This window comes from Penicillium manginii, assembly GCF_028828005.1.
Source record: "Penicillium manginii strain IBT 31320 chromosome Unknown utg000004l:1.0-7231830.0:1.0-7236170.0, whole genome shotgun sequence".
NCBI lineage: Eukaryota > Fungi > Ascomycota > Eurotiomycetes > Eurotiales > Aspergillaceae > Penicillium > Penicillium manginii.
In genome coordinates, this window is record NW_026643105.1 from 1,447,252 (window position 1) to 1,468,416 (window position 21,165).

General features: G+C 48.7%; 8 protein-coding genes across 8 annotated transcripts; 5 read left to right on the top strand and 3 right to left on the bottom strand.

Annotated features, from left to right (window-relative positions):
• Positions 1-337: 337 nt before the first annotated feature.
• N7533_004247 (HAD family hydrolase) lies at positions 338-1,159 on the bottom strand (the record flags this gene model as incomplete). The annotated part of the gene is made up of 2 exons (XM_057100897.1): positions 338-1,090; positions 1,151-1,159. The coding sequence occupies 2 exons, from the start codon at positions 1,157-1,159 to the stop codon at positions 338-340; spliced, it is 762 nt and encodes a 253-aa protein (XP_056960527.1).
• Positions 1,160-3,319: 2,160 nt separating this feature from the next.
• Positions 3,320-5,292, top strand: N7533_004248 (initiator tRNA phosphoribosyl transferase family protein; the record flags this gene model as incomplete). The annotated part of the gene is made up of 4 exons (XM_057100898.1): positions 3,320-3,727; positions 3,770-3,902; positions 4,016-4,935; positions 5,149-5,292. Coding segments are annotated over 4 exons (1,605 nt in total), but the record flags the coding sequence as incomplete, so codon positions are not given.
• Positions 5,293-5,408: 116 nt separating this feature from the next.
• Positions 5,409-6,342, bottom strand: N7533_004249 (aldo/keto reductase family protein; the record flags this gene model as incomplete). Its single annotated transcript, XM_057100899.1, has 2 exons — positions 5,409-5,744; positions 5,833-6,342. 2 exons carry the CDS (start codon positions 6,340-6,342, stop codon positions 5,409-5,411), a joined length of 846 nt encoding a protein of 281 aa, XP_056960529.1.
• A 738-nt stretch (positions 6,343-7,080) lies between these two features.
• N7533_004250 (alpha-actinin, sarcomeric (f-actin cross linking protein)) lies at positions 7,081-9,305 on the top strand (the record flags this gene model as incomplete). Its single annotated transcript, XM_057100900.1, has 4 exons — positions 7,081-7,136; positions 7,276-7,342; positions 7,440-9,047; positions 9,120-9,305. 4 exons carry the CDS (start codon positions 7,081-7,083, stop codon positions 9,303-9,305), a joined length of 1,917 nt encoding a protein of 638 aa, XP_056960530.1.
• A 561-nt stretch (positions 9,306-9,866) lies between these two features.
• Positions 9,867-11,446, top strand: N7533_004251 (putative RNA binding protein; the record flags this gene model as incomplete). The annotated part of the gene is made up of 7 exons (XM_057100901.1): positions 9,867-9,905; positions 9,973-10,059; positions 10,348-10,370; positions 10,431-10,471; positions 10,524-10,563; positions 10,628-10,697; positions 10,757-11,446. The coding sequence occupies 7 exons, from the start codon at positions 9,867-9,869 to the stop codon at positions 11,444-11,446; spliced, it is 990 nt and encodes a 329-aa protein (XP_056960531.1).
• A 2,378-nt stretch (positions 11,447-13,824) lies between these two features.
• On the top strand, positions 13,825-15,174 carry N7533_004252 (Ankyrin repeat protein; the record flags this gene model as incomplete). The annotated part of the gene is made up of 1 exon (XM_057100902.1): positions 13,825-15,174. One exon carries the CDS (start codon positions 13,825-13,827, stop codon positions 15,172-15,174), a length of 1,350 nt encoding a protein of 449 aa, XP_056960532.1.
• Positions 15,175-15,908: 734 nt separating this feature from the next.
• N7533_004253 (uncharacterized protein) lies at positions 15,909-17,182 on the bottom strand (the record flags this gene model as incomplete). The annotated part of the gene is made up of 6 exons (XM_057100903.1): positions 15,909-16,204; positions 16,262-16,456; positions 16,510-16,623; positions 16,684-16,830; positions 16,888-16,966; positions 17,024-17,182. The coding sequence occupies 6 exons, from the start codon at positions 17,180-17,182 to the stop codon at positions 15,909-15,911; spliced, it is 990 nt and encodes a 329-aa protein (XP_056960533.1).
• A 3,067-nt stretch (positions 17,183-20,249) lies between these two features.
• On the top strand, positions 20,250-20,702 carry N7533_004254 (putative copper resistance protein Crd2; the record flags this gene model as incomplete). The annotated part of the gene is made up of 3 exons (XM_057100904.1): positions 20,250-20,409; positions 20,472-20,567; positions 20,632-20,702. 3 exons carry the CDS (start codon positions 20,250-20,252, stop codon positions 20,700-20,702), a joined length of 327 nt encoding a protein of 108 aa, XP_056960534.1.
• Positions 20,703-21,165: the final 463 nt, after the last annotated feature.

The window sequence follows — 21,165 nt, forward strand, 5'->3', positions numbered from 1 at the left end:
AGCTTTTTGGTTCGAGATTATGTTGTCCATGAAACTTGTCTATTCGAAGATTCAAGTTACTACCTAGCGATACAAAGAAAAAAGAGGCAGAGAGGTCACAGCTGGGCCAAACAGGTCGGGTGATGTTCCCATATTCTCAGGTGCCCGCTCTTTCTAGCTTTGTAATGAGCAATGAAAGCTTATCATTTCGATGGCAGAATAATTAAATGCAGGACAGACAGCGCCATCTAGGTCCATGCAAAATACAAGAAAGCCCAATAAAACAAAAGTAAAGCTCCATAACGACCATTCGCTTGATGTCATGATTCATGCGCGTGAGAAATATGCCAAGGGTCGATCACAGGCTTGACTGAGGAACCTCGGCGGGGGAGTTCTCGATGAATTCGAGGCATTTGTCGAACTCGGCCCAGTCGTACATGACAATCTTCGCTCCGAGATCAGTCAACACCTTGGCCATTTCGTCTTGTGTCTCCTTGCCATTGTAGCTTCCGACATAGGCGATGGTATGAATACCGGCGCGAATTGCAGAGAGCGCACCGGACTTGCTGTCCTCGACCGTGACCGTCTCCGCGGCTGTCTTGCCGACTTGCTGGAGTGCGTAGAGGTAGATAGCGGGGTCGGGCTTGGATGTAGGTTTTGGCAGAGAGGTAGCCGCGCTGTATACCTTATCCGCATCAAAGTATTTGTCCTGGCCGACTTTCTTGATGGAGGCCACGACGCGGCGGAGGGCCGATGAGGAGACGACGGCGAAGCCGTACTTCTTGGAAGCAGAAAGTCTCTCTAGGACCTCACTGGCACCGACACATGGCTTGGCCTTGGCCTCGAGCTTTGCAATGACCTTGTCCTCTTCCTTCTTGACGTAGGCCTCTAGCTCATCCTTTCCAAGCTCGAAATTAAACTTGGACTGCAAGGAGACCATCATTCCGCGGAAGTTCTGGCCGACAAAGTCCTTGATGAGCTGATCGCCGGTATAGCGGACATCGATGTTTTGTGACTCGAGGATCTCATTGGCCAGATCGGCGCAAGCCTCGAAGGCCAACTCCTCCGAGAGGACAAGAGTATTGTCACAATCGAAGAAAATCTCGGTGATCTGCAGGTCATCAGTTAGCGTCGGTGGGTCAGCGGACGAGGGGTAATGGGATCATCGGACTTTAGGCATGGTGGGGGTGCAGGAGAAAATGTCCGAGAATGGGTTCCAAACTTGGGGTAGGAATTGAGCGGGGGTAATGGTAAGTTTGAAGGTGGTGAGAGTAAAGTTGGAGAGGGTAGGAAAGAAGAAAGAAGAGAAGGTGAGGAGTGAAGAATAAAAGGTAGAGCGGGGTCACGGTACAGCAAAACAACTTGAATGTAACAAATACAAATCAGGGCGGAGGCAGGAAGGGCCCGGATGCTTCTAAAGAGCAGCCATGACCTCCGTACGACCGTTGAGGAAGGAACCGGGTGAGGTCATGCAAGAAGTACTAGTACCTATATTTATATGGTGTTTACTATGTAATATCATGTACCAGATACATGATCTTTCCCCGCCAGCCCAAGTTCCCACCAATCAAACCGCCCTGAGTCTATTCGCGGCTTAGCGCTCGCCCTGGCACTTATGGAAAGTCGCAGAAGCTCACTGGTTCCACAGCGTCGAAAATAATGACAGGGGAAGATATTCTAAACATTTCCTAAAGGGTGTGCCTACTTGTACCCTGTATTTTATCCTACTCAAATCTTCTTTCGCATGGTTGAGATTCTGTGCCCGTGATCTATACGGGATAGGGCGACAATGTGACAACTCTGCAGTCGAGGAACGTGCATTGGTACACTCTCTTACTGGCTGTGTCATTTCTAAGACCAAGGCCCGTTCTCACGCTGTTTGGACATTCTTCTTGGCCCGGATTTCTCTGGTCCGCCTGGTTTCGATATCACCCGGTCTACGCTACAAGGCACCTTGGATTCATACTTGAGAAGGAATACAGGGATGGGAATTTTTGACTACTAAACATTGAGCATTGGCTTTTTCGATCCTCTGGTTAGAAATGCCTCGCCTCGCGTGATTTAAATATAACCGCGATAATTACAACCAAGTTGTCCTTTTATGCAAGCTTCGGGAGTAGATTATACCCAGGGATGCTACTGTTGAAAACATTCCAACTTGAAGGTTCAACTATTATTAATCAAGCTCGAGTATCTTGAAACATTTGTCTCTCTGTTGGTACAGATATCGAGATTGATCATGACTAAATCAATGCGAAGCAAAACTATATGATTCGTGATTAATCTTGTTTGTTTTTGCAAGAACGGTACATCGTGATTTCTATAATGATACTCTATAAGATACCCCCTCACCATTCTTCTCCAACCACTGGCATAAATCCATGCCATCCGATCCATCTACCTAGTACTCCTCAATACGTACTACTAGTTAGTTTACCTAGGTACTACCTACGTATAAATTTGCAAAGCTACTAGTATAATCGAAGCCTATAGGGCAATTGTTTACTAATATATCTATGAACCATCCAGAAAAGCAAACCATGTTTTCAGATAATTGTGACCGACAGAACAAAGAGAATTGGAAATTGTTTCCTTGGGTAATCAATGAGAGTAGCTGCAGATGACTACTAGTAGTTGAGGGGCCGTATGAAACGATATGAAGTACGTCAACCCGGCCACGGAACCATAGCGACAAACTATACAAGCATCTGTAAAACATCCATCATTTAGAAAATATAATCACGTACCTAGTACCAGGCAAGTCTCAATATATTATCTAGTATTTTCTTCATATTATTATTATGTAGTCAGTATCTCGGTGGTATAGACAGAAAGCCTTGTTTTCCCGAACAACACGGATAGACAAGATACCACCATTAAAGAGATAAGAAAAATCCACCAAATCAACGCATCTGTTTAAATCGCTCATTCATACTTTTCTACAAATTCCCAGGGTTCTTTCCAGCGCGGCCGACAATAACCCGGTAGACTAATTATGGAAGGCGGCCCCCACACCCCGAACCCACCGCCCGATTGGCGGACATCAACGCATCCAATCTGCATTTCGCAGCCGACAGACTTCTCAGCAGCTATACTATTCGCAACACCCCTGCATGAGACGGTATATTCTACAACCACATACTTACCTGAGCCCGTCCGGCCCAATTGCAACACAAAAAACCATCCCTGTCTATCAAGATTAGCGCGGGGCCAATTTCGGGCACGGTCTCAACTCCGATCCCGGGCTACAGCTACAGCAGCGCGACGCCGTTTCATCTGATATACACTACCAAAACCAAGTATATAATAAGTCTTGGCAGGTATAATGACCAATCAAGGATCATGCGAGCCGTCCGGCGCATTTCCGACGCTGGATTCTCTACTTTTCCCGTCCGCACAAACCTCCATCTCGCAGACTCTCGCTTCGTTGCGCCGGTCTGCACTCTCTGTTTCCAATCGACTGCAATCCATCGAGACAGATGCGGCATTTGTGCGCGAGGTGGGAGAGCATTACGGACTTCCGCTTGTTGCGAATGAGCGCTGTGGAAGTTGGTATATTGACCCCGAGACCAAGGGTGGTAGTGCCTATTTCAAGAGCACGGATGGTCACACCGGACAGTGGGATTTTAGCTTTCGTAGGCTGAATTTGCAGCTTTTGCCTCTGGCTAGAGAGAATGGGGGGGTTAGTTCTTTGTTTCTTTTGGTTTCCAAGGGGGTGTTTACTGTTGTCTTGTGGATGACTTCTGACGTATGGTCTTGCTTGGATCCATGGGTTGGCTTTCATCCATAGACATTATCACCACCAAGCTTTGTGACAATGATTAAAGATGAAGATGCTTTGTCTATGTATGAAATTCCTGAAACTAACATCTATACTTACAACAACAGATGTGTCATCGTTGACTCGACCCGCCGAGGAAAATGTACGTGAGAGTTGAGCATCCTCACCCAAGCCAGCAACCATTCCCACAAAACCACGACTTTCTCTGTCCGGAATTCCAGAAAAGGACAACCCGCTAACCAACTCCATCCACAGTAATGCCAGACGCATTATCAAAAACAATCCCAATCTGGAGCGCCGTCTTAAACCGCGCCCTCTTCCCCACCGAAACAGCATACCACCCGGTCCACCTACCACCAAACTACCTCGGCGCATCAGAAGAAGCCCAGATCGAATCCCGCATCGATAGCTTCGTCGCCTCGCTCAAGGTATGCACGACCGAAACAGCCAGTGCCAAAAGCAAGCCCGCCTACCACCCTCTACCCAGCCCCTCTTCACCCGGGCGAAGTATAGGCGGGGGCATCGGGCACCAGACCACACACGCACAAACTAATCTCAAGCAGAATCTAAAGCTCGACCTCGATCATCTGCGCGAACAATTAGGCAAACCGATCCGCATCGCATGGGCCAATCGCACATACTTCCACCCGACCGATCTGTACAAGGGCGAGGGATATAACCTGCTCGTGCTGTGCTCCGCGTCACGGCGCGTGCAGGGCGCCGAGATGTCCGAGGGCGGATATATCCAGGGAGCGGGCGATGATGCCGAGGGCTGGGCTCATGGGCTGACGCCGCCGGTCTTTTGGGAGCATCGTGCGCTGCTGAAGGATACCCGCGAGGAAGATCTGCCGGCGCTCATTGGGGATTTGGTTTCTTTGGCTCCAGGTGGACTTGGGCAGGGTAGTGCGGCGCGTATCGCGCCGACGAGGAATTTATTTATTGGGGTTGCAGGTCAGGCGGGTGGGTATGATCTTGTTATCGATTGTAATGCTAATGGCCCGGGTGAAGGTGAAGGTGTGGGCGAAGTTGAAGGGGGTGCTAAACCGGTCTGCAAGAGATTGAACCTGGGCTGTGCGTCGGCGAAGTTGGGGAGTCGTGATCTACGGAAGTCATTGGATCGGGTGCGGGAGTTCGTTGCGAGGGAGTTTAAGGAGGATTCGTCGCGGTCTTTGTTGGTGACCTGTGAGAACGGGAGGGATCTATCGGCAGGGGCGCTTCTTGCGATTATTTGTCTCTTTTACAATGATCAAGGTATGTATTTGCATTGTATGCAGTCAAGAATCCGGGGTGATGGATTGCTGGATGGATTTCAATCGCTAGATGGGAACGGGAAAAGGGAATCAAAAGACAAAAACGAAACCAAAGAGAGACTAACTAGTGTGCTCTAGGGGGAATTTGACATCTCACAGGGCGAGCGCAGTGTCGGCAAACAATACATCCGACAGCGTCTTGCCTGGATTGTGTCGTCGAAGCACGACGTGAACCCGTCCCGCTCGACGCTTCAATCGGTCAACGCGTTTCTCATGTCATGATGCGATGCAGATACGGATTCCGGAAATGGAAGAGATCGTAGCTCGCGGTAGGAGTCTGGGTCTGGCAGAGTGGCTGGTATTCTACTTGAGCTCCAGGATGATGCACGCCCAGACACTCACTCGTTCTCAACTGCCTCAACGATAGCACCCGCACTCCCTTGATCAAGCGAGTCTAGCAATTCAAGGTCGTCGGCACTGAGGACAAAGTCGAAAACGTCGGCGTTGGCGGCAATCCGCTCGGGGTTGTCGGTCTTGGGCAGTGGCACCCATTCCTTCTGCAGTGCATATCGGATCAGAACCTGTTGTGTGGACTTGTTGTATCTCTGAGCCACTTCGACGAGTGTGGGGTCGTTGGCTTTGTAGTTGCGCACGATGGGGGAGTAGGCTTCGACGATGATGCCATTCTGCTTGCAGTATGCGTCGATCGTCCGCTGCTGACACCAAGGGTGGAGCTGAAAGCACGTTAGTATTTAAGTCTTTGTAGATAAAAGGCGCCGTTTCTTGTGAAAGGCGATATAGAAATAAAAGAATGTAATTTACCTCAATCTGATTCACATGCGGCGGCCACACCTTGGCGAAGGAGCGCAGTTCCTCGATATGCTTCACGCCAAAGTTACTCACGCCGATGCTCTTCGCATGGCCCTCCTGGTGCAAACGCTCCAGCGCCTGCCAGAGCTGCTTGCGCCCAGAAGGACCAGAGCTGGAGCTGTGAATAAGGAAGAGATCCACGTATCCCCCGGGGCCGCCGATCTTCTCCACGCTGTCCAGCAGCTTCTTGTAGGTCGCATCGGCCGAACCGGCGGGGCTGAGGATCTTGGTGGTGACGAAGACCTGATCGCGGGGTAGACCGGAGGCGCGCAGAGCTTGGCCGACTTCGGCCTCATTGGCGTAGAATTGTGCAGTGTCGATGTGACGGTATCCCACATCCAATGCCTTCAGACAGGACTGGATGCATTGGTCTGGTGGGGAGCGATAGACGCCAAAGCCGAGGCGCGGGACGCGCTGGGAGTTGGGAAGGGAGAGGGTATCGGTGATGCTATTGATCGGCATGATGTATATTATCTCCTAGATGAGGAGCTGGGGAAGGAGTCGAGGAGGTAGTGGTTTGGTGGGAGAGGAGAAGAAGAGAAGGAAGCGAGAAATTGAAGAGCTCGATGAATCCCCTCGCGCCCCGCTTCTTGCCGGCCCACGCCATTTGAGGGGGATGATATCATTTGATTACTCACCTTTTTTCTGCTTCTTTTTCCTTCCTTCCCTAGTATGATTGGAACTTTTTCCAATTTTTATTCTATAATTCCTATTTTTATTTAGTAAAGGGAATCACGAATAGGCTCATTTGGGATTAGGCGATCACATCATCGTGGTGAAGTGGATCGTAGCAAAAATGGCCATGGTGATATGTGGCTGACAAACAGATCAGCTGTACTCAGCTAGCCATTCTTACTTAGCTACTAGTATACTGACTACACTCAGCTAGTTTTAGTATACTCACTATACACTATACAGTATAGTTACTCAATATCACTACATAGTATACTCAGAGTGGTTGCTGGGGTGATCGGCGGGAAAGACCGTCCCCGCCCCCCCCCTTGACTTGACTTGACTCAATTCGACTAGACTTGATCGACCACAATTTTGTTTAACGCACCTCCCTTTGTCCCTTTGACTTACCCTGAAATTACGGTCGATCCTTCATTGTTCCCCCGCTCAATTTGCAATCTTCTGCCGCCCTTCCCCCCACCATCATTTTGCATCCCCATCAGCCCTGCAGCCCTGAATGTCGTCAACATGTTGACCGTCGAAAAGCAATGGATTAACGTGCAACAAAAGACCTTCACAAAATGGTATTTCGGCCCCTTCTCTACCATTCCGTTCCACTCCATCCCATCCCCTGCTCCCTTCCCCTGCATTTGGCGCGGGAGCTGTTGAGATGAACCCTTGAACTTGGACCTGCACTTGGACTCGAACTGACCGATGCTCTAGGCTAAATGACAAGCTCAAGGCCCGGGCCTTGGCTATTGAGGACCTCGTCACCGACCTCTCCGATGGAGTGAGTTACCATCTAAACCTCCCTCCCTTCCTCCCCCTCCCCCCCACGATAAACCCAGCCACATTCTGCGACCAATACTTATCCATGATGCCTACAGGTTATGCTCATTCACCTCCTCGAGATTCTGGGCAACGAGTCCCTCGGTCGATACGCCTCGAAACCCAAGCTGCGCGTCCAACGATTCGAAAATGTGAATAAGAGTCTCGATTTCATCAAGGGGAGGAAAATTCAGATGACCAATATCGGAGCCGAGGATATCGTTGATGGGAACCGGAAGATCATCTTGGGCCTCATTTGGACCCTTATTCTGCGATTCACCATTAGCGACATCAACGAGGCGGGTATGTCAGCCAAGGAGGGATTGCTGCTATGGTGTCAACGTAAAACGGCCTGCTACGAGGATGTAGAAGTCCGCGACTTCTCATCCAGCTGGAATAATGGATTGGCCTTTTGCGCTCTACTCGATATCCACCGCCCGGATCTGATCGACTACGACTCCTTGGACAAGAGCGACCACCGGGGGAATATGAAGCTGGCGTTTGAGATTGCTTCGAATGAAATTGGTATCCCCGACTTGCTAGATGTCGACGACGTGTGCGATGTGCCTCGACCCGATGAGCGCTCCCTCATGACTTATATCGCCTACTGGTTTCACGCCTTCTCGCAGTTGGAAAGGGTCGAGAACGCTGGTCGCCGTGTCGAGAAGTTTGTCAACAACATGCATGGCGCGTGGGATATGCAATCGGGTTACGAGCGCCGCATGAGAGCACTCCTCGCGGCGATCCGCTCCCAGCGCGATTCATGGCAGAACTCCTCTTTTGAAGGAACATACAAGGATGTTAAGGAACAGGCGCACCAATTCTCTTTGTATAAACGGAATCAAAAACGTGAATGGGTTGCTGAAAAGTCGGATTTGGCTGCCCTACTTGGAAACATTAAAACAAAGCTCGGAACATATCGACTACGTTCCTATGATCCTCCAGAGGAACTAAGCCTGGAGACATGCGACTTGGAGTGGGAGTTGTTGACGCGAGATGAGCACCAGCGCAGCCAACTGATTAACGAGACGATTCGTGATATCAAGAACGCCCTGCGTCGATCATTCGCTGATAAAGCTAACGACTTTGCTTTAACGCTCAAGACTCTGTCACTAGCCATATCCGGCCTCGATGGCGATGTCGAAGACCAATTGGATCACGTTAAAAAGCTCAGCGACAATCTACCTCCTCTTGACGCTTTCCTCGATACCATTGCCGAACTTGATGAGCAATGTGCCGAAGCCAATATTGAAGAAAACGACTTTACAACTTACACCCTTGACGAGCTCTCTTATGAGCTGAGCCTGGTCAAATCCAGCATCTCCAAGAAGCTGGCCTTCTTGGAGAACCAGATGGTGGCTCGCAATATGACCAATCTCACCCCTATCCAACTGGAAGAGTTTGAGTCTGTCTTCCGCCACTTCGATCGCGATGCCTCAAATACCTTGCACGAATTGGAGTTTTCGGCGGCGTTAGCTAGTTTGGGACTGGTGTATGACGAAGAAGAGATGCACCAGGTCTACGTGGAAGTCTGTGGACCCAACCGACTATCCCAAAATGCGGGTGTTAGCTTTGAGCAGTTCATTCGCTTCATGGTTAGTGTGACGGAGGATCAAAACACGGCCGAACAAGTTTTCCAAAGTTTCAAGGAAGTTGCCGATGGCAAGGTATGTTTCTTTCTTTCTTTCTTTGTTTCTTTCTAGTGACTCTGTGTGTTCTCATACTAACAATCAATATAGCCTTATGTCACTGAGCTCGACCTGCGACACTCGCTCATCCCAGATGAAGTCATTGAGCACCTTGTCAAGACCATGCCCCAGCATGAAGGCCCCGACATGCTTGAAGATCGAGATCTCGCCAAGTTCGATTATATCAGCTTCATGGAGAAGATGATAGAGGAGAACAAAAGGAATGGAAAAGAGTGAAAAGTGAAAACAGTATGGTTTTAGTTGTTCCTTGCACAGCGTCGCCGGTCATGGTCATACTGGGAGGTCTTGCTTTGATTAGGTGTTGTGATTTCTGGTGTTCCTTCTAGCCTTTGGCTTCCTTGCTTTTGTTCACCTTTTGTTTCTCTCACTTTTTTGCCTTTTCATATTCATCCTGCATCGCTGGGGTTAGGTGTTATTCCCTCTTACATCGTACTTGTTCTGTTCTGTTTGTAACAATTCAGATGCCTTTGATTGAAATTAAAATTATTTAAAGTCAATTCTTTCTCCTTATAATGTCATATTTTAAATCAATTGCTGCTCTAAATGAGATGATTCAGCTGTATTCAATGTGTATGCTGCCCTGATTTACTTCCCCAACCACGTGACCGTGCCCCATCTGGGTCGCGCGTTCCTCGGAGGTGGCGATGATCCCGACCACGTCCCTTCTCCAAGCCCCCGCAGACCATTAATCGACTGGTCCCTGCTGCAAATTCAAGTTCCTATTCTTTCTCCGAATACCTTCTACTACCCGTCCTATCCACCTCTCACACAAACACGATGGATCGCAGTCTGGATGAAATCATCGCCGAAGACACCGTAAGCTTCCAGCTGAACTCCGCACCCAATGATGATAATCAACAATTGACACGATTCATTTATCCAGCGTCAGACGACTCGTCCTTCGGGTGGCCGACGAAGCCAAGGTCAAGGCCAAGGCCGCCGTCGTGGTGAACGCGATGGTGTCAAAAAGGTAGTTATCAACCAGTTCAGTTCCAATGGATTTGAACAGTAATTGCTGTCGCTTGGCTCCAGAACTTCACTCGCTAACTCCTGTATCTCGATTTAGGTCCGCCCTCCTACTCCTCAATCGAATTATGTTGCGCCGTGACACACAATCGTTGCCAGTCCTCTAGAAGCTCAGAGACTCGCCAACGTGGAGGCCGCGGCGAAGACTTAGAAAAAGCACTGCGTGCACACTTCCTCACCTTACTTGGAGCTAACTCTCTCTCTCTTATTGCAATTGTAACAGCCATATCAGCAAGATCGCGTCGACCTAAACCTGTGAGTCGAGACCTCAGGTACCTGATTATTTGGACTGAATGGGGCGCTAACAAAACACAGTGACTGGGTACACGACAAGTTCAATGACAACGACAGAGAATGTGCGTTACTCTAAATTAAGCATGCGAGATCCTTCCTCTGACAATCAACCAGCCCGCCCACGCGGACCCCGCCGTCGCCACTCCCCTGATCGGTATGTGATATGTTTTTTTGCCGGACCAAGTCAACCTTCAATAATCGATCCTGACTGTCCTCAGCAGCGGCTCCGCCCTCACAAAGGTTCGCGTTGACAACCTCCACTACGACATCACTGAGACTGAACTTGAAGTACGAATATCTTATACCAACGCAGTTGACTTGGTTTGCTCCTAACTAACCGCAACTAGGATCTCTTCGGCCGAATTGGCCCCGTCTCTACCCTAACCCTTGCTTACGACCGCGCTGGACGCTCCGAGGGAGTCGCTTACATCACATACGCCCATCTGAAGGACGCACACGCCTCGATTCAAGAGTACGACGGCGCCAACGCCAAGGGCCAACCCATCCGTCTGTCTCTCATCCCCGGCCGTCGAGGCGGTGATCGTGGCGGCGACCGTGGCGGTGATCGTACTGGCAGTTCTCTTTTCGACCGCGTGCAGCGCCCCGCACGCAATGCTCGCAGCTTGAGTCCTACCAGTGACAACGAAGGAGACAGATCTCGCCGCCGTCGCGGTGGACCTGGTCGTGCTCGCCGCAGCGATGTCACCGGACCCGCCCCCGATGGCATTGACCGATACGTCCCTGGACAGCGGTCTTCCAACCAACGCGGCGAAGGCCGCCGTGGAGGACGCGACAACAAGCCCCGCAATGCCGAGAATGGTGGTCGCCGTTCCAACGCCCGTCCCCGCAAGACACAAGAGGAACTGGACCAAGAGATGGAGGACTACTGGGGAGGTAACGATGCCTCTGCCGAAACATCTGCCGCACAGCCCGAACAAGCGGTCACTCAGTCAGCTCCTGTCGAAACCGCTCCTGCGCCCGCTGCTGCTGCTGCCGCTCCGGCACATGCGGATGATGATATCGACATGATCGAATAAACGAAGTTGCTAGCTGAAGGGAAGTACAGGGAATCCGGGGGTTTTAGTTGCTCGTGCCGCATGGTAGTGTCTATTTCAAGCTCGTGAAAGAGTTGGCTAGGCATGCCTCCTAGTTTAGAGCGTTGTGGATGCGAAGTGTACCAATATCATGAAATTGCCATTCGGTTGGTTTCAAGGGGCTTTCTTATCTGTCATTTAAATCAAATATCAAAGGACTGGGCGAATCACCTTACACATACCATCCCGGACACTCTAATACCCACCTAGGCAGGGTATAACTACCTACCGCCCCATTTCCAGGTGTCAGGTCTACGCGCCCAAGCCCGCGTTTGGCGAGATCTACACACGTGACTATGAATAAGGCAAGGCTGGGCTGAGCTGAGCTCATTAGGCTGAAACTAACGACCGTACTTAGCATTTGGGTCGGGTACCACATATGTCGCAGTCATGGCTATAAACGCGCAGTTTGGCACGGATAATAAGGGGATTGAGGTGGTCACGAATCTTGGAGATATCATCCAGACCGAGCAGCTCCATATACATCCAGGTACATATAGAAGTTTCAAGTTGTCGGTCTATAATTAGCTAACAAACGCATTTTTCAGGTCCACCAGAAACCCCACCAGAGCCTTTATCTACGATACCTTTCGGTCGGGATCCTGACTTTGTTGTATGTGGTACAATTCTTGATGATATCGACCAGAAGTGTTCTTCGCCAGCCTCCAGAATAGCACTCTTTGGCCTCGGTGGTGTCGGGTAAGCTCGGTGAACAACATTCACTCCATTGAATTCAGGTCTAACATCGATCAAGCAAGTCACAGTTGGCTATTGAATATTGTTACCGGGCCCGTGAAAGTTCACCAGATACTTACGTTCTCTGGGTCCACGTCAGCAATTCAGCGCGCCTGGAGCTAAGCTACCGCGAGATCGCCAACCGCCTTAAGATTCCAGGACGCGATGATCCTCGAGAGAGCGTGTTTCAACTTGTCTACAGCTGGCTATGTGATGAAAAAAAAGGGAAATGGTTGCTGGTGCTCGATAACCTTGATGACGAGAGCCTTCTGCGAGAGCCTCTGCAGGCACACAGTCAAAATGCTGCATTACACAAGCCTTTCCTCGCATTCCTTCCTCGAAGCTCCCACGGCGCTATACTTTTGACTACTCGGAATGAGAAGGTGGCCCGCATGATCGTGAACGAATGCGACATATTCCGAATTGAGCCAATGATCCCCGAATTCGCAATCTCCTTGGCGCAGAAAAAGTTATCTATCGAAACGACCGAGGAGTATGTCAAGGACCTCGTGGAGACACTTGAGTACATGCCACTCGCAATTGTGCAGGCGACTTCGTACATTAGACACGCATCACTATGCTCGGTACGCCACTATCTAAAAATATTTCGGAAGAATCATCGTATTCTGGACTATGACGGTGAGCAGCCTCAACGAGACCTTGATTCCAGCAACTCTATTTTGGTCACCTGGCAGATATCCTTTGATTATATCCAGCGAAACCGATCATCCGCCGCAAACCTCCTTTCCTTGATGAGCTTTTTTGACCGGCAAGGCATTCCGAAGAGGTTCTTACAAGGCGTGTCAAAAATTGGAAACTCAAATCCAGGTGCCACGAGTCAGCCATGCAGTGACACTGATGATAGTGCAACCGAGTCCGATGGGCCTGATGACGACTTGGACTTTTATAATGATATTCTTGCCTTGAGAGATTTCTCATTTATCTCAATAAACCAAAACCGGGAAATGCTTGAGATGCACAGGCTTGTGCAGCTTGCGCTTAGGGATTGGCTAAATACCCAGGAGCAATTCGAATACTGGAATGCAAAATTTATAGAACTGCTCTGCTCAGCAATTCCTCAGGGTGAATTTGATGACCCTGAAACTTGGAGACAATTATATCCACATGTGAAATCGTCAATGTCGCAGCGTCCGGGTTCAGAGGTGCCTTTACTTAAATGGGCCTATTTACTTTATCGTGCCGCCCGGTATGCCCGCCGAAGTGGAAACGCAACAGATATGAAAAGGTTCGCTTCCAAATCTAGAGCAGAAAGAGAAAAGCTACTTGGTCCCGAGGATGTGAGCACCTTGCGGAGTTTGAGGGGTTTGGGTGTGGCATATTTTGAACAAGGGCGACTCTTCGATGCTGAGGCACTGCAAGTTGCATTGAATGAGACAATTAAACGGGTACTTGGTGAAAGCCATTCATTGAGTATCCCTGCTGGACATGACCTCGCTAAAACCCTTAAGGACCTGGGAAAATTGGAAGAGGCGGAGAAGCTTCAGGTTGAAGTATTCGAGAAAAGCAGACAGGTAAATGGAGAGGATGAACACGACACAATTGTAAACGCCTTTAGCTTAGCCTCGATGTACGATGAGCAGGGTAAACACGAACTTGCCGACGATCTGAGATCAAACTGGTACGAGACCTGCAAGCGAGTTCTTGGTGAAGACCACCCCACGACAATAGGCTATATGTCTAACATAGCATCCGCATACATCCGCCAGGGGCGTTGGCAGGATGCTGAACCCTTGCTTGCTCAATCACTGGATAAATGTCAAAAACACTTTGGCAATCAGCATCCAGATACCCTGACTGTGATGCTGAACATGGCAGAAATCCACGAGAGACAAGAGCGTTGGGACATGGCTGAGAAGCTATACCTGCATGTAATTGCACTCAGAAAGGAGGTTCTCGGAGAGAAACATTTTCGTACGCTCACGGCGCTAAACCAGCTCGGGATTTTCTATCAGAATTCTCAAGTTGGGCGATATTCAGAAGCTGTGGACATCCATGAAAAGGTGATAGATGGTTTCAAGGAGGCACTTGGGCAGAATCACCTTTCAACTCTGACGTCCCAGAATAATCTTTCAGCGGCTCTCAGGGAGCAAGGCCGCCTGGAGGAAGCGGCAGAACTCGGGCTCAAAACTCTGGAAAGTATGATGCTTTCGCCGGGAGAGGACCACCCTAATACAATCATAACCCGCAACAATCTTTTGATGACATATCAACGCCAGCGTCGACCTCAGGCTATCTACTCCCTTGTTGAGAAAGGCTCAACAGTACATATCCCATCGCTTACTCGTATGCCGATCCCTGGCCATTCTGGAGACACGTGGCCCAGCGAAACCTACTATCCTCGGCAGCCGCGGGACATCTTTGAGGTGTTCAGCGTTTTGCGCCAATGCGGTAGTAGGGATCTTCCTCGACATATTGTTCTACAGATTGTCGACCAAGCTCAGTATTGGATTTCCGATAGAGCATGTAGGAAAGAGACATTGTGTGTTTCCGAAGCCAATTGCCAAGGACGGACTCCATATCTAGTCACTGAACTTGTTCATGGCTTGAGATATCCTATCATGCAGATTATCCTGAGCATTTCAAGTCATTTTCACCAGGAGAGCTCTGACAATGAGGATCAAGAGATTTTAGAGATTGAACAGGCATGTTTCGAGATTGAGATTGAACGCCCAGATGCGAAAGATCACGATCCAATCTTGGTCCGAATGGGCGTCCGAAAGCGCCTACACGCATGCTCGAAAGCCCACCGGGTTGTCGCTTCGCTCAGCCCTGGCAAAAGTCTCGAGGCTGGCGACAAGATTTCAATTATTCCGATAGCGCCCACTCCAGGATGGATGGTCTTCGTAAAATCAGCGTGCATCGATGTACAGATGACCTGTCTGTTGTCAGATGAGGAGCTGAGCCGTGTTCCATAAAATCTATTCTTGCTTTTATGGATTCTACGAGTTACCGGTATTTTGGCTATTTTCTATCATTTTTTGAGCCAGCAATCATGGATGGGATAAAGGATCTCCCGTGCCATTCCCAAGGGTATAGGCAGTCGGAACGTACAAATATGACCAGCCTTCATACCCCACTGTGGGCATGAAGCTGGTGATACCTAGCATGGCTTACTTGGCTATGTAGTGTGGCGCCCAGGGCAGCTTTTTCAGGTGACCATAAGCCCGGTTTAACACCACGACAGCTTCCTCTTCCTGTTCTGCTTTCTCAATTATTCATCCGGATACCCAATCTTCTACCAGTCTATTCTATTCAATCTGACTCTTCGTTTGTTTTGCCTACGATTTCGTAACTGAGATTATGGGTTCTCACCACCGGCTTACCCTAAGGAAGTGGGGCATTAATAGGTATGGGTTTGAGATATGGACAAACCTTGGAATGAGGGGCTCATATTTCGATACTGGGCATCTTATTAGCGAAAATGGCTACCACCTGCCAGTGGGCATTTGACCATTTACAGACTTCGTGGTAGTAGATATGTTCGTGATATGGCGGTTTTAGATTTGTGCCATTTGTACTACCTACTATTAGTACCTATTCGATTAGTATGAACACCGATTCTACGCCTCAGGGGACCCAGGGCTTTTCTATTACTTGCTTTGCCATCGTATGTGATATTGTCTCACACTCTATTTGGTATTCTGCTAGTCTAGTGGCCAACCATGGCTTGATGGACGGCACTATACCTGTTTCCATGTGGCTTGCCAGCATCAATGATGCGACGCATGTCTTGCGCTTCTTCCTCGGTTATTTCAATATCTCGAGACTTCCAGTTTTCTTCAAGGCGGCTTGGCTTCGTGGTTCCAGGGATAGGGATCAATCCCTGGCTAACAACCCAGGCAATTGCGATTTGGCTGATCTTGCACCCCTTGCGAGTCGCGAGCTTCTTGATTTCCTCGACAATTTTCTTGTTCTGGTAGAAATTCTCGCCTTGGAACTTGGGAGCTATTTAGAAGATTAATATCTCGAAAGGAAAAAACGGTCAAGCGAGGCATCACTCACAGCCACGACGGAAATCATCAGGGGCAAAGTCGTCAGGTGATTCATAATCGAATTCGTCCACGAGCCAGCCGTGTCCTAGCGGGCTATAGGCGACATATGCGACACCCAACTCTTTGGCGGTATCGATGAGCCCATCTGTCTCATGCAGTGTTTCGAATGCCGAATACTCGGCTTGGATCGCATCAATTTTTGCGACTAAGGTGCATCAGCAGGTATTCCACATAGGATAAAGTTGGGCTAGAGCTCACTTGTATTAGCCGTCCGCAGGGTTTTAGCTGAGCATTCCGAGAGCCCAATGTACTTGGTCTTGCCGGCTTTTCGAATCTCATCTAGCGCCGGAATGGATTCTGTAAGAGGTGTATCTATTCAAATTTAGCAATCATGTCTCAAAAGAGGGGGGGAAATGACAGTAGGCGACTCACTCGGGTCAATTCGATGCAAGTAGTATAGGTCAGGAGCGAAACCAAGTCGCTCGATCGTGCCCTCAATGTACTCCTTGATATGCGAGGCAGAGTTGGTGACACCCCCTCCCGATTCTCCAAAAACGTCAAATCCACACTTCGATGCGACTATAGCGTATGGTAATTAGTTTCACGGAGGCTTCCTGACTGAGTTGCAGGACTTACTAAACACCTTATCGCGAACGTTGTGCTTTCTGATAAAGTCACCTAGAAGTTTCTCATTGATACCAGCCGCATAGACAACCTGCGATCATCATTAGATACTGTAGCAATTTCTGTAGATCGTGAAATGTTGACTTACAGCAGTGTCCCAGAATGTACATCCTAACTCAATTGCTTTCAGCAAAACAGGCTCAGCTTCTTCTAAGCTTAGCTTGCTGCCCAAGCCAAAGCTAAGGCCCATTGCACCGAATCCGGGCGTAGGGACCTGAAGATCGCCGAAGGGAAGTGTTTTGACCATATTTGCGATTGTAGACTTTGCGTTTACGTGGTGTGAAAACAGTGAATTGAGAAAAAAGCGAACGAGGGCTTGTTAAGTAGTTCATTTAAAGGTACTATGTATACCCGGAGTATCCGGAGTTAAATATTCGGCGTTTTGTCACTTACCTTAAACACCTGAAAGCATCCATAGATCTGCACAAATTTCGATCTACAGATCCAATTAGTTCGTCATACCTGTTTCCTGTGGAGAAGCAGGCATAGACTAAAACTTGACGAGAGAGAGCTTAGTACACATTAACCTACCCCTACTGTATCCCTAAAGACCTAATGGTTGTTATTGCTTCCTGCCGAGCGCCTTATTGAGCAAGAGCACTGTGTGTTCAAAGAAGCTCTTAACTCCGGATGAGTGGGGCTTGATGACAGTGGGGCGTCATCAAGTCTGGGTCGCCAATTGCGTTTTCTTCATTTAGGGAGGAATGGGTGGGCCATATAGTGCTGCGGGGTGTGATGAATTCAGATGAGGGCAAATTTTGGAAGCATAATGTATGTAGTGCACGAATGAATGGCGGTGGCGATGAGCAACAGGCGAATGGATGAAAGACGGCTAAGGCTATCTCCGGGTACCTCCGGGCATGGGAAGGACTGGCTCGCGTGGGGCTCGAAGGCCCGTCCTCACCACATAGAGTTAAGAAGTACAGATCTTCTAAATCAGAGGTTAAAACATGCGTCAACGAGCCTACTGCGATGGCCTGTCATATTGAACTAGCATATTAATATGTAAAAATAATACCTACTACTAGGCAGGAACATCCTGAGATATTGTGGCATCTCTATGTATGCCGCTTACTATTCTATATATTCTTTTGGACCCGATGGGGCAAAAGAACCTTGACAGGATAGTACAAATTCATCCTCTATATGAAAATTGGATCTCATGAGTACAACTTGAACCTATCGCGAGTGCCCTTTTAAAAGTCCCATAAAACAAATTGACTAGGCTCAAAGACTCATGAAATCGTTCTTAGAAATATCTGCTTACTGTGACTTGCACCAGCTCGAGTCACAACACTAATCAATGGGCTTATATTAGTTGAGGATACCCTGGGTCTTCCCATGTGACCAAAAGCGAGTGACTTTAAGTTGATGTGTCTCGCCCACGAAAGCCACTGTTGGCCGCATTCACCACAAAGTAGGGCCTTTCAAATACCACCATTATACTTTCGAGATACTTTCTTCTCAAACCGGGCGAAGGATTTTTTTGGTTCTGAGATCTACTAGGATGTGGTCATTCACTTACATGTTTAACAGGTCACTAACTGGAAGACTATCGATGAAGCTGTATTTACAAAAGCTCACCTATATTTTCTTACCTTCTTATCGCTGAGCCTCGAAGAATAGATGCGCCAGGACTGACAAGACATCAATGGTGTCGACGTGATGGACCGGGCCACAATGGGTTGATACGCCGCCCGAGGAGATGCGAGAAGCATCATAACACTTCTCTGTTCGATGGCCCTTTTACGACCTTACGCTTAAAGAGCTATTTTCGAAGCTACCAGGGTCTATCAGCTTCAATTTCGAGATAAGTAAGCCGGTTCCAACTCAGGACCACCTTTTGCAATCCCTTGGTCTGAATTTAGATCTATACTACAGAATACCTAGGTAGGTATCTCATGCTCCAAGAAGGATCCGGAGCACCTGGGGAGGTGTGGCCCCAGTTAGCCTCGACATAAGTTAATTCGTTGATCGAACCTCGGAATGGTAGATCACATATTTTATAGCGCCCAAAGGCGAAAGTTTATACCTTCCTCCTTGGCGTCAAAAATCTGCATTCTTCCAAGGTTGTAGCCCTCAAACAGTCGAATTATCTAATTATGTTCAGTAATCGTATAAAAGCTTCCGACGGATAATTTGGGGAAAGAGCTTCAGCATTTTTTCTCTATGAGATTTATTGCAGCTGGCCATAATAAAGCCACAATGGCGTCTTTCTCTTTATATTGTGACCAGTAGTAGCAAAAGCCTCTTAACATCGACGTGATCCTTATGTTTGTAAGATCTTGAATATTTCCTCTGCTATATTCTTCATAAACTGTCGAGATACGGCTGGGTTACAGAGTTCTTTTATAGGTGCTCTTTTTTTGTCATTGGGACCGCCAGTATCGAAACCATGCCAACCAAATGTCGATTAATACCGTTACTAGCGCTGCCAGAAGGAAAATAGCGAGGAGTCTGAAAATGGAAATGAGCGACATCGTACGAACAATGGCGTCCATTGTGAGGATATGATTGGTAGTAAGAATTCGAGGGTGCTAAATATAAAGAAAAAGAAGAGATGATAAGGCAGGAGAAGCCGAGTCATGAGCATGGCCGCGGACGGTTTGGGAACGGAGCATCATGATATTCTGTTCCAAGGTTCAGATCGCAAAAGGAAAGGTTCTGGCAACAACCTTGGAAAGTTGTGATGTTCATGACATAATTGTACGAACCCATGGCATAGATACTCCCAGTGACCGCTTGCCTTTCAGATATGATACGGAGTATTTCCGGGCCGAGTGCCATTGGACGTTCTTGAACCTTCGAGTCCCTGCATCCCATCCCACTTGCCGGTGGACTCATACTGTACATGCTCCTGTGGGGCTGATTGGCAATCATGCTATGCATTCTATCGAATCACAAATGAGCCAAAAGTCAGCAAAAGACATCCTTGCAGGACAGGAACAGGGGAGAACAAGCTCAGCCAGTGAAAGAAGGCGCATTTGCACAGCCAAACCGGCAGGGATCACATGACCCCACTTTACACGGTGGTGATTGACCAATCAGCGATCGCCCATTGGCAATCATGCCACTTGCAGTGACGCAGACGGACGAACACCTTGGGCTATAAGACCAAATGCTTTGCTCGATATCATTTTTCTTTTTCCATCCTCATCCTGCATTCCAAACAGTCTTCTCTTGAACACTTTACAACACTCACAAACCACTCTTCTATCTCGTTGATCTTCAATCTTGAGCTGCAAGCTTCTCCGATCTTTATCTCCACTATCAACCAACCACCAACCAACCACAAATCACCACCAATCTTCAAAATGGTCCACCCCGCTTCCACCTGCTGCAAGACCAACGCCGGCGCTGGCTGCGTCTGCGCTGCCCAGGCCAAGTGCTCCTGCGGCAAGGAGAGCGCTCTCCACTGCTCTTGCAACAAGTCCGCTACCGAGAACGCCACCGCCGGTCCTCGCTGCTCATGCCGTATGTCTTGACTTCCAAAAACAGAATATATATGTCGAGTTCAAAACTAATTCAATTGACAGGTACTCGCCCCGCTGGCCAGTGCACTTGCGAGCGCTCCGTCACCGAGAACCAGCCCATTCAGGGTGATGCTTGCGCCTGTGGCAGCCGTCCCTCTGGTAAGTCAAGCACCTGGTATCCCACGGGTTCACACAAAGAATTCAAAACTAACGATCTTGACAGCTTCCTGCACCTGCGAGAAGTCCGAGGGTGTCGAGTCTGCCCTTGAGGTCGACTTCACCACCCGCTCTTAAATCATTGGTTCGATCGAATCCTTTGCTTTGGTGGTTATTTTTATGCATTCCCCACTTGAACACACTTTGCTGTTATAGTTCATGGGCGGCGTTGGAGAGGCTGGAGATTGATTGCTTTATTTGTATACTATTCATCCCACTTGTCAACTTGAGGTTGCGATTGTGGTAATTGATAACGAGACATGAGATATCATTCATTACTTTCAAAATATCCTGTACTAGTACATCTGATGCCTACTCGTAGTACGTGCGGAGGACTCGGAGGCATACAGAATGGCATGATATGGATAGTACTAGTAGTGTTGGACAGTTGAGGTGGTAAGGAAGGAAGCTATCCATTTAGATACCTGGGAAGTGACACTCCGAACGAATCGACGATCCTACTGTCCGCGGGCCTGAGGGGTACCAGCAGATGACCTCGGTCGGGATGTAGTGAAAATAAAGCGAAACACATTGAATGTAC